The 12,779-nt window shown below is 43.0% G+C and overlaps 1 protein-coding gene across 1 annotated transcript in view; it reads right to left on the reverse strand.

The window, feature by feature from the left end:
- TBCK (TBC1 domain containing kinase) overlaps nucleotides 1–10,385 on the reverse strand; it is a 554,412-nt gene extending 544,027 nt beyond the window's left edge. The window contains exons 1-2 of the mRNA XM_082256928.1: nucleotides 10,258–10,385; nucleotides 7,166–7,390 (exon numbers count right to left, since the gene is read on the reverse strand). Of these exons, the coding sequence (XP_082113054.1) occupies nucleotides 7,166–7,358 (193 nt within the window). The 5' untranslated portion in view covers nucleotides 7,359–7,390; nucleotides 10,258–10,385. The remainder of the gene's footprint in view (nucleotides 1–7,165; nucleotides 7,391–10,257) is intronic.
- Between the last annotated feature and the right edge of the window lie 2,394 nt (nucleotides 10,386–12,779).

Genomic DNA, 12,779 nt, shown 5'->3' on the forward strand with positions numbered 1-12,779 from the left:
TTATTTGGTTCAGATGGTGTCAAACGTGTGTGGTGGCAATCAGGTGAGGAGTACAAAGACAAATGTGTATTGCCTGCACTCAAGCATGGTGGTGGGTGTGCCATGGTCTGGGGCTGCATGAGTGCTGCTGGCACTGGGGAGCTACAGTTCATTTTGGGACCCATGAATGCCAACATGTACAGTGAAGACTATATGCAACAGGTTTCATTAATAAAATTCTTGCCGTGAAGATGGAGCGCGGCTGCCCTCCCCCAGGCAGCAAGCACGCTCGAAAACACGTCGCATGCAGATGACATCATCCAGGTTCGACTATCCACCAAGCCTCGCTGTCAAGCAACTACACTGAGCCTACTTCCTGGTTCTAACCTTGCCGTACAAGCCCGCCACGGCGAAAGGATTTCGGCTCCAGCAGGACGGATGTCCATGACCGGATGATGTACACTTCTCCACACTGGAACCTTGTTTTATGGGCATGAATATATGCTTACTAACGTGAGTGCATAATTTTATTCGTTAAACCTGTTGCATATAGTCTACACTTAGAGGCGCCTCTGTTTGTCTTTGTTTTAGCCCTGTGGAACCCCTGGCTTTGGTTTCTGGATGGCTGCCCTACATGGTGGACTTCTCCCTCTGTGCCATTAATGACTTTTGACTCTATGGACTTTTGGTTCGATATGTGATCAAGCGCCTGTTAACATTGTGTAACATGTACAGTGACATACTGAAGCAGAGCATGATCCCCTCCTTTCGGAGACTGTGCTGCAGGGCAGTATTCGAACAAGATAACATCCCCAAATACACCTCCAAGGCGATCACTGCCTTGCTAAAGAAGCTGAGGTTAAAGGTGATGGACTGGCCAAGCATGTCTCCAGACCAAAACCCTATTGAGCATCTGTGGGACATCTTCAAACGGAAGGTGGAACACCGCAAGGTCTCTAACATCCACCAGCTCAGTGATGTCGTCATGGAGCAGTGGAAGAGGACTCCAGTGGCAACCTGTAAAGCTCTGGTGATCTCCATGCCCAAGAGGGTTAAGGCAGTGCTGGAAAATAATGGTGGCCACACAAAATATTGACACTTTGGGCCCAATTTGGACATTGTCACTTAGAGGTGTATTCACTTTTGTTGCCAGCGGTTTAGACATTAATGGCTGTGTGTTGAGTTATTTTGAGGGGAAACAAATTTACACTGTTATACAAGCTGTACACTCACTACTTTACATTGTAGCAAAGTGTAATTTCCTCAGTGTTGTCACATGAAAAGATATAATAAAATATTTACAAAAATGTGAGGGGTGTACTCACTTTTGTGAGATACAGTATATTAAATTCTATAGTAAATTCTATATAAATCATTTTATTTTGAAGGAGATCACCAGCACTTTTTCCAGATTTTGCACAATTATTTTGGGACTGTTGCAATGGACTAGTTGTTTGGTACTTATGAATTTTGAATTTGAATGACACTTTTTATTTGTGTATCACTTATATGCACGGTCTAGTGTATTAATATTTATATTTTTATGATTATAGAATTTTTTCCACATACATAGAATTTAAAGTGGTGCTGCACTGTTATTGATGATCTAACCTTAGCTCAATACTTATCAACTAAAATGTTGTTCTTTTTTCCATTAATTACTGTAGTTACTACATTAAGTGAAAGTACTGTTCAATTGCCATTAGAGAAACGCTGTGTTATTAAAAAAAAAAAAAAAAATCCTTTTTATGTAGGCCATATATCTACATCAGAGTGAAAGGCAGAACAGGGAGTCAGAGCAAAAAGAAATCCATGTTGTTCCTTTTCCTCAGCTCAACTAATCCATAGTGAGGTTTCCGATTCATGGAGAGTATGGAAATGAACATAAAATAAAGTGGAACAATGAATGACTGAGCCTGTAATAAAGACAATTGTCAGTGAACATAACATGTTCTCAGCATTGTAGAGGTGATGAAAGGCTGTGTATCTGGAAAAGCAATTAGAAAGGTTTTTCTGCTATAACAGATTCCCATTCCTTGGTTACAAGCATACATTACTCTCCAAGGTAATGAAGTGGAAAAGTTTTGTTTCTGTGGCTTGAAAATATCCCTCACTACAACGAAAAACAAAAGGACAACAAAATGTATACCTATACCAGACCAGCAGCACTTTGAGAATGACAGCAATGACGCTTATAGCCTTCCATCCATCTACGGATGAAAAATCTTGATGCTACGCAGGACACGCCACAGTCATAGAATTAATCCCATGGTCTGGACTGCATACTATGCACATTTTATAGGCAAATTCTGACTTAGATCTTCTAAGCTTTTGATGCACATTAATCCAACATAAAAAGGGACAAACACATAAATGTACCCAATATAAGAAAGCAAAGAGATTTTTTTTCCAAGTAGATTGGGAACTCCTGTAAGTATGTAGCTGCTGGATTACTCGGCTGACTACATGTGGCAAGCAGAGAAGGGTCAGAAGTCAGAAATGTAATCAAATATCAATGCTTCAGGAACTACTAACTGTGCCCACTAACTGTAGTTTGACAGAAAGCTACAGGAGGGTACTCAGGGGCAGGTAGGGGAAGCCTGATTATCACTAGCTGCTGATATCTTCAGCCATAATTCTAGTAAACCACTTGCAAACCACAGCGTATACACACACATATTACGGTCGCCAAGTGGTTAGAGTAACTCTTCTTTTGTTGAGAAGAAAGAAAAAAAAAAAAAACATTCCCCACTGGGTGATCTAGGATACATTTCAGGGATTTTAACAAACATCGCTGCAAATGCCTACCTTTTGCTATTCTGCAGAAATAGCTGTTTTTTGTGTCCCTGTGAGTGAATATGTATGGAGGTGATTTTAAAATTATCAATCAGCTGCTGCACCTGAAGGGCTCTGACGAGGAAAGTGGCAGGGTCTGCTTCCCTTTAGATGTGATTTCACTTGAGGAATATCTCACCAAAATGGCATTTTTGTTGCAGGGGATGCCCAAAATCTGACTTATATCTTAGTGTGGACTTCTGGGAAAATCAGTTTAGCCAATCACACAAGCAGGAAATTACATTTCTGGAGGGGGGGGGCATACTCAGGATATTCATATTCAGGTCATATTGCACTGCATTTTAAAGAAAATTACAGTGCTGCAGATTAAAAAGGAAAGGCAATTTTTTAATAACATTCAATTAAAAACTGACTTGTGTCATAATTGTATACGCTATATTAGTTGTATTTGCTCTTTTTTTTTTTCCACAAAAGTAGAGTTACCCTTTAATTCTGTGCCCAAATATTAAAACAATGTAAAGCTTTTTTTGTTATACAGTTGCCATAATGTTATTACTTGTTATACATTGAAATGAAACCCTTCAGTGCCTAGTCATTTCTATAGAGAGGCTGTGTATACATCAATTTTAAACCCATGAATCGTCATTCATTCCTATTGAGAGACTACTCTGCTTCCCAACAGTGGACAAGCAATCCATAGGAATGAATAGAGATGGGGCAGTGATGTCATCTACCCGGGTAAGCGCCACTACTGTCCAACACCAAAGCTAACTCTGGTTGCAGCTGTGAGGGACCACGGATCTATGGTATACCTTGTGGGTGGGTAGAGAGCAAGGACCATTGATCTGCCCTAAATAAGAAGGTGGTTGTGCCTATTTAAAGCTGAATTCCAGGAAAATATATTCATAAATTATTTAATTCATTCATGGATTGATTAAAAGTCCAGTGAAAATATTTTATATACCACCAACATTTTAACCTGTATTTTACACTAGCCTCCTGTAATGTTCAGAATGTAAGTAGCCACAGTGGGAGATTGGTCTACCTGCATATTTAGCATGGAAGGAGGAATCGGTTTGAGAGCAATGTGAAAGTTAGGATAGCAGGCAGCATGTACATGAGAGAAGTACAGAGGCTATGACAGCAGGCAATATGTAAATGAGGGAGGAAAAGAGGATATGACAGTGGGCAGTATGTACATGAGAGAAGTACAGAGGGTATGACAGCGGGCAGTATGTACATAAGAGAAGGGCAGAGGGTATGACAGCGGGCAGTATGTACAGGAGAGAAGGACAGAGGGTATGACAGCGGGCAGTATGTACATGAGAGAAGTACGAAGACTATGACAGCGGACATTAGGTAAATGAGAGAAGTACAAAGACTATGACAGCGGGCAGTATGTAAATGAGAGAAGTACAGAGGGTATGACAGCAGGAAATATTTAAATGAGAGAAGGACAGAGGGTATGACAGTGGGCAGGATGTACATGAGAGAAGTACAAAGACTATGACAGCCGGCAGTTTGTAAATGAGAGAAGTACAAAGACTATGACAGCGGGCAGTATGTACATGAGAGAAGTACAGAAGGTAGGACAGCGGACAGTATATACATAAGAGACGTACAGAGGGTATGACAGCTGGCAGTATGTACATGAGAGAAGTACAGAGGGCATGATAGCAGGCAGTATGTATATGAGAGAAGTACAGAGAGTATGAAAGAGGCCAGGATGTACATGAAGGAAGTACAGAAAGTATGACAGGGGGCAGTATGTACATGAGAGAAGTACAGAGGGTATGACAGCGGGCAGTATGTACATGAGAAAAGTACAAAGAGTATGACAGTGGGCAGTATGTACATGACAGAAGTACAAAGGGTATGACAGTGGGCAGTATGTACATGACAGAAGAAAAGAGGGTATGACAGCAGGCAGTATGAATATGAGAAGTACAGAGGGTATGACAGCAGGCAGTATAAAAATAAGAGAATAGAGGCTATGACAGCGGGCAGTATGTACATGAGAGAAGTAAAGAGGGTATGACAGTGGGCAGTATGTACATGAGAGAAGTACAGAGGGTATGACAGCGGGCAGTATGTACATGAGAGAAATACAGAGGTTATGACAGCGGGCAGTATGTACATGAGAGAAGTACAGAGGGTATGACAACGGGCAGTATGTACATGAAAGAACTATAAAGGGTTTGAAGTTGGGCAGTATGTACATGAGAGAAGTACAGAGGGTATGAAAGCAGGCAATATGTAAATGAGAGAAGTAAAGAGGGTATGGCAGCAGGCAGTATGTAAATGAGAGAAGAATAGAGGCTACGACAGCGGGCAGTATGTACATGAGAGAAGTACAGAGGGTATGACAACGGGCAGTATGTATATGAGAGAAGTACAATGACTATAACAGCGGGCAGTATGTAAATGAGAGAAGTACAGAGGCTATGACAGCAGGCAGTATGTCAATGAGAGAAGTACAGAGGGTATGACAGTGGGCATTATGTACATGAGAGAAGAACAAAGACTATGACAGCCGACAGTATGTAAATGAGAGAAGTACAAACACTATGACAGCGGGCAATATGAAAATGAGAGAAGTACAACGGCTATGACAGCGAACAGCATGTACATGAGTGTATGACAGTGGGCAGTATGTACATGAGAGAATTACAGAGGGTATGTCAGCAGGCAGTATGTACATGAGAGAAAGACAAAAGGTATGTTAGTGGGCAGTATGTACATGAGAGAAGTACAGAGGGCATGATAGCAGGCAGTATGTATATGAGAGAAGTACAGAGAGTATGACAGAGGCCAGTATGTATATGAAGGAAGTACATAAAGTATGACAGGGGGCAGTATGTACATGAAAGAAATAAAGAAGGTATGACAGCGAGCAGTATGCACATGAGAGAAGTACAGAGGGTATGAAAACGGGCAGTATGTACATGAGAGAAGTACAGAGGGTATGAAAGCAGGCCATATGTAAATGAGAGAAGTAAAGAGGGTATGGCAGCAGGCATTATAAAAATGAGAGAAGAATAGAGGCTATGACAGGAGGCAGTATGTACATGAGAGAAGTACAGAGGGTATGACAACGAGCAGTATGTACATGAGAGAAGTACAGAGGGTATGACAACGAGCAGTATGTACATGAGAGAAGTACAGAGGGTATGACAGCGGGCAGTATGTATATGAGAGAAATACAGAGGGTATGACAGTGCACAGTTAGTACATGAGAGAAGTACAGAGGGTATGACAGTGCACAGTATGTACATGAGAGAAGTACAGAGGGTATGACAGCGGGCAGTATGTAAATGAGAGAAGAATAGAGGCTATGACAGGAGGCAGTACGTACATGAGAGAAGTACAGAGGGTATGACAGCAGGCAGTATGTACATGAGAGAAGTACAAAGGCAATGACAGCAGGCAGTAAGAAAATGAGAGAAGTATAGAGGGTATGACAGCGGGCAGTATGTAAATGAGAGAAGAATAGAGGCTATGATAGTGGGCAGTATGTACATGAGAGAAGTACAGAGGGTATGACAGCAGGCAGTATGTACATGAGAGAAGTACAGAGGGTATGGCAGCAGGCAGTATGTAAATGAGAGAAGAATAGAGGCTATGACAGCGGGCAGTATGTGCATGAGAGAAGTACAAAGGCAATGACAGCGGGCAGTATGAAAATGAGAGAAGTAAAGAGGGTATGACAGCGGGCAGTATGTAAATGAGAGAAGAATAGAGGCTATGATAGTGGGCAGTATGTACATGAGAGAAGTACAGAGGGTATGACAGCAGGCAGTATGTACATGAGAGAAGTACAGAGGGTATGGCAGCAGGCAGTATGTAAATGAGAGAAGAATAGAGGCTATGACAGCGGGCAGTATGTGCATGAGAGAAGTACAAAGGCAATGACAGCGGGCAGTATGAAAATGAGAGAAGTAAAGAGGGTATGACAGCGGGCAGTATGTACATGAGAGAAGTACAAAGGCAATGACAGCGGGCAGTATGAAAATGAGAGAAGTAAAGAGGGTATGACAGCGGGCAGTATGTACATGAGAGAAGTACAGAGGCTATGACAGTGGGCAGTAAGTACGAGAGAAGTACAGTGTGTATGACAGTGGACAGCATGTACATTAGAGTATGACAGTGGGCAGTATGTACATGAGAGAGTTACAGAGGGTATGTCAGCGGGCAGTATGTACATAAGAAAAGTACAGAGGGTATGACAGCAGGCAGTATGTACATATGAAAAGAACAAAGCGTATGACAGCAGGCAGTATGTACATGAGAGAAGAACAGAGGGTATGACAGCGGATAGTATGTACAAGAGTGAAGTACAAAGGGTATGATGGTTGGCAGTATTACAGATGACGAATCGTCTGCATCTTACCATGTTTGCCACGGGAAATATCCACATACTGGCAGAGCCTAGGATGAACAATGGTCTTGAAGATCTGAAAGCGCCCAAGGATTTTGATGGAATTTGGAGTGAGTGGCAGGCCATTGCTTCCACAAACATCATGAGGCAGCGCAGAAGCAAAAAAGGTGAAGGCTCCTAGTTTGGCATCTTTCAGTGGAGGCATTGTGGAAGGTCAACCGGGATGAAAAAAAAAACCTAAAATAAAACAATATGTATTAATATGAATGTGGAACAAAACAAGCATTGGCAACATTTACAGTTTTCAAAGGTTTATTGCACCCCAAAAACAGTATTTCATTCCTGCTGGCAGCTAGGTTCTCCACTTGTTACAGCTGATAGAACATAATCTCACTCTCTCTATTGTATTTTTCACATATTTTACATTTTGAAGAAAGCAACATTGTGACACTCAATGGCAGAGGGAGGCAGAGCTGGGAACTCCAGTGATATATCTCTATATGATATAAGATGACAGTGGATGATTCAGCTCCCAGCCACTTGTAACTGATATATCAGTTTAAATGGAGACCTTAAGTTATTTTCTTTGGCTTCTTTCCCTCAGTGTTCACCTGGTGATCTGGTCAGTAACATAACTCCTGTAATACAGTTGTCCCACTCTGGATGAAGGAGCACAGGTGGCACACCTTTGGACAGCAGCATTGTCAGTCGGAGGGAGGGGAGCGTTAGATGAACTGGCATTTTAACTGGTGAATTGAACCCAAACTCCAGCTAATACTTTATAATCTCTGTTACAGCAAACTTTTTTTTTTTTTTTTAAGATAAAAGTTTTACATAAATAGAAAAAAAAGCTGATCATTTTAAGCACCTCTATCAGTGTTGAATGGTTTGTTTCATCCTTTGAAAATTATACATCTGGAACAGAGCTCATTCTCTTGAAAAATAACAGACTTACTGGTTGGATCACCAGACAGAAATAAAACAAAGAAAGCCTGAAAAGAAAATGAATGCTGCCATCAAATCTTGGAATTGGTAAGCTGTAATATAATCAATGTTTGATTTTGGCTTTAATACTGCTTTAAACTATTGGTCAGGACTCAAACTGGGTCGTGGATATGTTTGTGAACATGGGGACAAAGTGCTTCGGGGGGAGGGGCTTCGGTTGTTAAGGATGCGGCGGCCCGCCTAGCAACCAGCTACTCTTCACACAGAATTTGGATCTGTGGATAAATTTTGCGACCAATTCGAATTCCAATTGTTCTAAAGATTTGGAATTCATTAAAAAGCTAACAAAGGAAACTAAACCAAAATTAATTGCACATGTCAAAAAGTTGCATACAAGTCGCATGTATATCATATAGCTGCGACTATCATGCGCCTTTTGAAGGTTTACATTGAAGTCTATGCCCCTCAATTTGCATGAAAGTCTGACCAAAGAAAAGCAGGAACAACTTTAAGTCGCACAGATATGAACATTACTCATTGGTAAACATGGGGTGCAACTTGTCATGTGACTCTGCGGTACAAAGTCACATGACGAGTCGAACAAGTGTAAATTGGGCCTAAAGTGGTTGTAAACCTTTATATATATATATACGCAGTGAAGTCATTTGCCTCAGATGATATACAGTGATTAAACAAATTCTCCAACATAAGTTGTACCTGTTTATCTGCAGTCGTTTATTTTCTACATCTGTTCAAAGTACAAGCTTTTCTGCGCTGTTAGAAAGATAAAAAGGGAGGGCGGAGAGCTGAAGTTACACTCTGCAGAACTCAGTGAGGACAGCTCAAAGAACTGATTGGAGGGAAGGAACACATCCCTCTTCACACAGGAACAGAGCTGAGGCTGTCAACCACAGGATGTGTGCTGCAGCTCCCTCCCCGGTCACCTTTTTTCTCTTGCTTTCAGGAAAACTAGTCTAAAGCGATTCATGCTGATAGCAGAGGAACGAGGCAGCAGACAGAAATGACACAGTGCCCTGGTTTCAGATAAGTACACATTATAGAGAGATATGCCTTGTTCATTTTTCATGTATGAGGTTTACAAACACTTTAAAAATAAAGTTTGCTTGTACAAGGATTGTGTGCTGAGACTGTAACATGCACAGTGACCCTAAGAGCCGGTTCACACTATTACGACTTGCCAGGCGACTTATCAGCCTGGCAAGTCGCGCACCGTCGGGTCCATTGAGTAGTACAGGACTGGTTCTAATAGGAGCGACACAAGTCGCTCCGACTTAGAAAAAGAGTCCTGTACTACTTCGGGGCAACCTGGAGGCAACTTGCATAGACATTCATTATATGAAGTCCGTGCAAGTCGCGCCGAAGTCGCGGTGCACGCGACTTCACAGGTCGCCCCCGAAGTCGGAGCGACCTAATGTGAACGGGGTCTAAAGCTTCATTTACACAGGCGTTTACATGTGCTGCGAATTCCTGCACCAAGAATCAGCGTGCAGACTCCTGTGGCTGGGATTAACAGATATACAGTATGCGCTGTTGCCAAGCCCATACAATGCAATGTCCAGCTTTTAGGAGTTGCAGCTATTCATGTATTGATCATGGCCTGGAAGCATAGACAGCATGTCTGTCCACGATCACCATAAATCGTTCGCTGTGCAAACAGTCACAATAGCTGTGAGTAAGCTGTGTCACCGCAGGTAATTGCTGGCTGCGTGAACAGTCATGAATAGGTCAGCCTGTTATTGCAGTGTTATTGCAGTGTATGGACTATCTGTACACAGCTGTCAGTCCCAGTGGCAGGAAGTGCAGATTTTTGCATGGAGCCTAATACAGCTCTCATCTGAACCACCCCTGCACAATGCTCATAGACACAGCAGCTAAGACAAAAAGGATCCTTGGGGATTGTTGCTTAGACCTTGGCATGCACTGCCTTTTGCCTCCCTCTAGTAACAGAATCGTATTTATTACTGCACTGGAAATGACTTTTTTTTTTTCTAACTAGAGATGAGAGCTGTGTAGCAGGGGCTTCAATGCTGTCCTGTTTTCTGTACATGCATAGCTCCATGCTCGTATATAAGCACTTCCAGCCTTTTCCCTCTGTGACAGAAGCCCTGAGCACAATGTGCAGCAGCTGGAGCCCTGACCTGTACACCCTGCATGCAGCCTCCTCCAGGTAATAGCCTCTCTGTCTCTTCTCACAGGCTCGCCATCACTCCCTGGACCATACACACTTCTCCATTGACAGGATTGTCACATGACAGTGACATCACTGCCCGGCGACATCCCGGAAGTGAGCCCAGGAACACGTGGGCGTGGGTTGATGAGGTGTGTGTGTGCGCGTCCCCGTCTGTGACCTGTAGTAACATTAGCCATGTGCAGTGTTTTCTTCCTGGGAGAAGGTGTAGGTCACCTGACCTGTCAGCACCAGCCAATCCTGACAGAGATAACGGTGCTGCTTTTGTTGACATCCTGAGCTGTAGACTCTCACTGAACAGGCACGAGGAGGAAGAATGTGATCCGTATACTGGAATGTCCTAAAGGCAGAGTAGCAGGCTGACAAGCCAGGCAGCTAACATTGTCATGGCAGCTTCAGTAGTTCTCTCGTAAAAGGTCTTTTTTTTTCTTCTATTATTCTTATACAGGATTTATATAGCGCCAGCAGTTTGCGCCGGAACTTTAACCACTTTACCACCAGAGGATTTTGCTGTCTTACGTCCAGGCCACTTTTTGTGATTCGGCACGGTGCGAATTTAATGGACAATTGCGCGGTCGTGCGACGCTGTACCCAAATGAAATTTATGTCCTTTTTTTCCCACAAACAGAGCTTTCTTTTGGTGGTATTTGATCACCTGTGCGATTTTTACTTTTTGCGCTATAAACAAAAAAAGAGCGTAAATTTTGAAAAAATAACAATATTTTTCACATTTTTTTATATGAAATTCCCCCCCAAAAAAAAAGTAAAAATCAGAATTTTTTAAAATTTTTGGCCAATTTGTTTTCTGCTACCTATGTTTGGTAAAAAAAATCACAGTAAGTGTATTTTTATTGGTTTGCGCAAAAGTTATTGTGTTTACTAACTAAGGGAAAGATTACTGTCATTTTTGGTGTTTTTTTTTTTTTAACGCGTAATGGCGGCGATCTGCGATTTTTTTTCGCGGGACTGCGACATTGCGGCGGACAGATCGGACCCTTGACTGACATTTTTGACACTTTTGGGGGTACCAGTGACATTACTACAGTAATCAGTGCTATAAATATGCACTGTTACTGTAAAAATGACACTGGCAGGGAAGGGGTTAATTTTATTGGAGAGGGAGGGGTTAATGTATGCCTGGTGCTTACTAACGTGTGTGGGGGGAGGTGACTGAGTGACACAGGGACAGATCGCAGGTTCAGCTAAGCTGAACCCTGCAATCTGTCACTGTCTGTCACTTAGGAGATCCGCCCGCTCTGTTTACACAAGCGGGCGGATCTCCAAACTCGATTCACCGACAATCGGGGAAGAGCCACTCCTCCCCTGGCACGACTCCCGCTGTGACTGAATACAGCGGGAGCGAGCCTCCGGCGGCGCACGTGCGCCGCCCACAAAAGGAGGAGTCAGCGACGTAGGTCTACGTCGCTGGATGGGAACTAACCACTTTGCCGCAGTAGAGCTCGAGTGAGCGGGTCGGCAAGTGGTTAAGTCCAGACAATACAGTTAAAATCAGTTACAATACAATTAAGTACAAGAGGAATCAGAGGGCCCTGCTTGTTAGAGCTTACAATCTTATCTAAGAGAAAGTCCCCATGCACACAAGGAGTCAGAAAAAACGAGCTGCAGAGCCACTTCTAACGCCAGGAAAAAGCCGCTGTAAAAACATGCTTTTAGTAGCTTTTTCCATTGGCGTTATTGCACGTTTGGCCACGTTGCTTTTAGTAGCGTTTTTTCTGCCTCCATTCAAAACAATGGTTTCCTATGGGAGCCTATTGATTTGAATGGAAGGCGCATCGCAAGTTGGATCAGGGTGATCTGACTTGTGATGCTGCTTGCACTCTGAGAATCTTGAGGGGGGAACTCCATGCCAAAATGGGAAAAAAGGGCGTGGAGGTCCCCCCCAGGTTCCAAACCAGGCCCTTCGGGTCTGGTATGGATTTTGAGGGCAGCCCCACACTGAAAAAATGGGGTGGAGTTCCCCCCAAAATCCATATCAGACCCTTAAGCCCCGTAGATACGCAACGATTATCGGCCGACCGGTCATCCGTCTTTTGTCCAGAGTTGTGTTTTGTTGATTGGAATGTGCCTAGACTGCACACAAATTTTGTCGCCCAACAAAATTCTACTTCAGAAGTGATGTCATGTGTTGGTTTGCTTTCTTTGTGTTCTTTCTTCTCTGAGCATGCCCAGTCTTGCTCTTTAAATTTTTCCCTGTTGAAATCTGTACTGACTGCACGAAAATCGGCCGTGTTTTAATGGTAGACAAAAATTTTATAGTCTGCACACCAGATTTTTTTCGGCCGAAAAGTCGGAGTCGGTTGTCGGAAGCACCATACTAACAAGCCGAAAATCGTCAGATCGGTCGTTGGACGAAAATTCCCTGCCAATTTTCGACGCGTGTGTACGAGGCTTTATCCGACCATGCAGGCCAGGAAACAGGAGGGGACGAGCGAAAGGGTCTAGTAATACAAA

This window comes from Pelophylax lessonae (genome assembly GCF_965119305.1).
Source record: "Pelophylax lessonae genome assembly, chromosome: 1".
Taxonomy (NCBI): domain Eukaryota; kingdom Metazoa; phylum Chordata; class Amphibia; order Anura; family Ranidae; genus Pelophylax; species Pelophylax lessonae.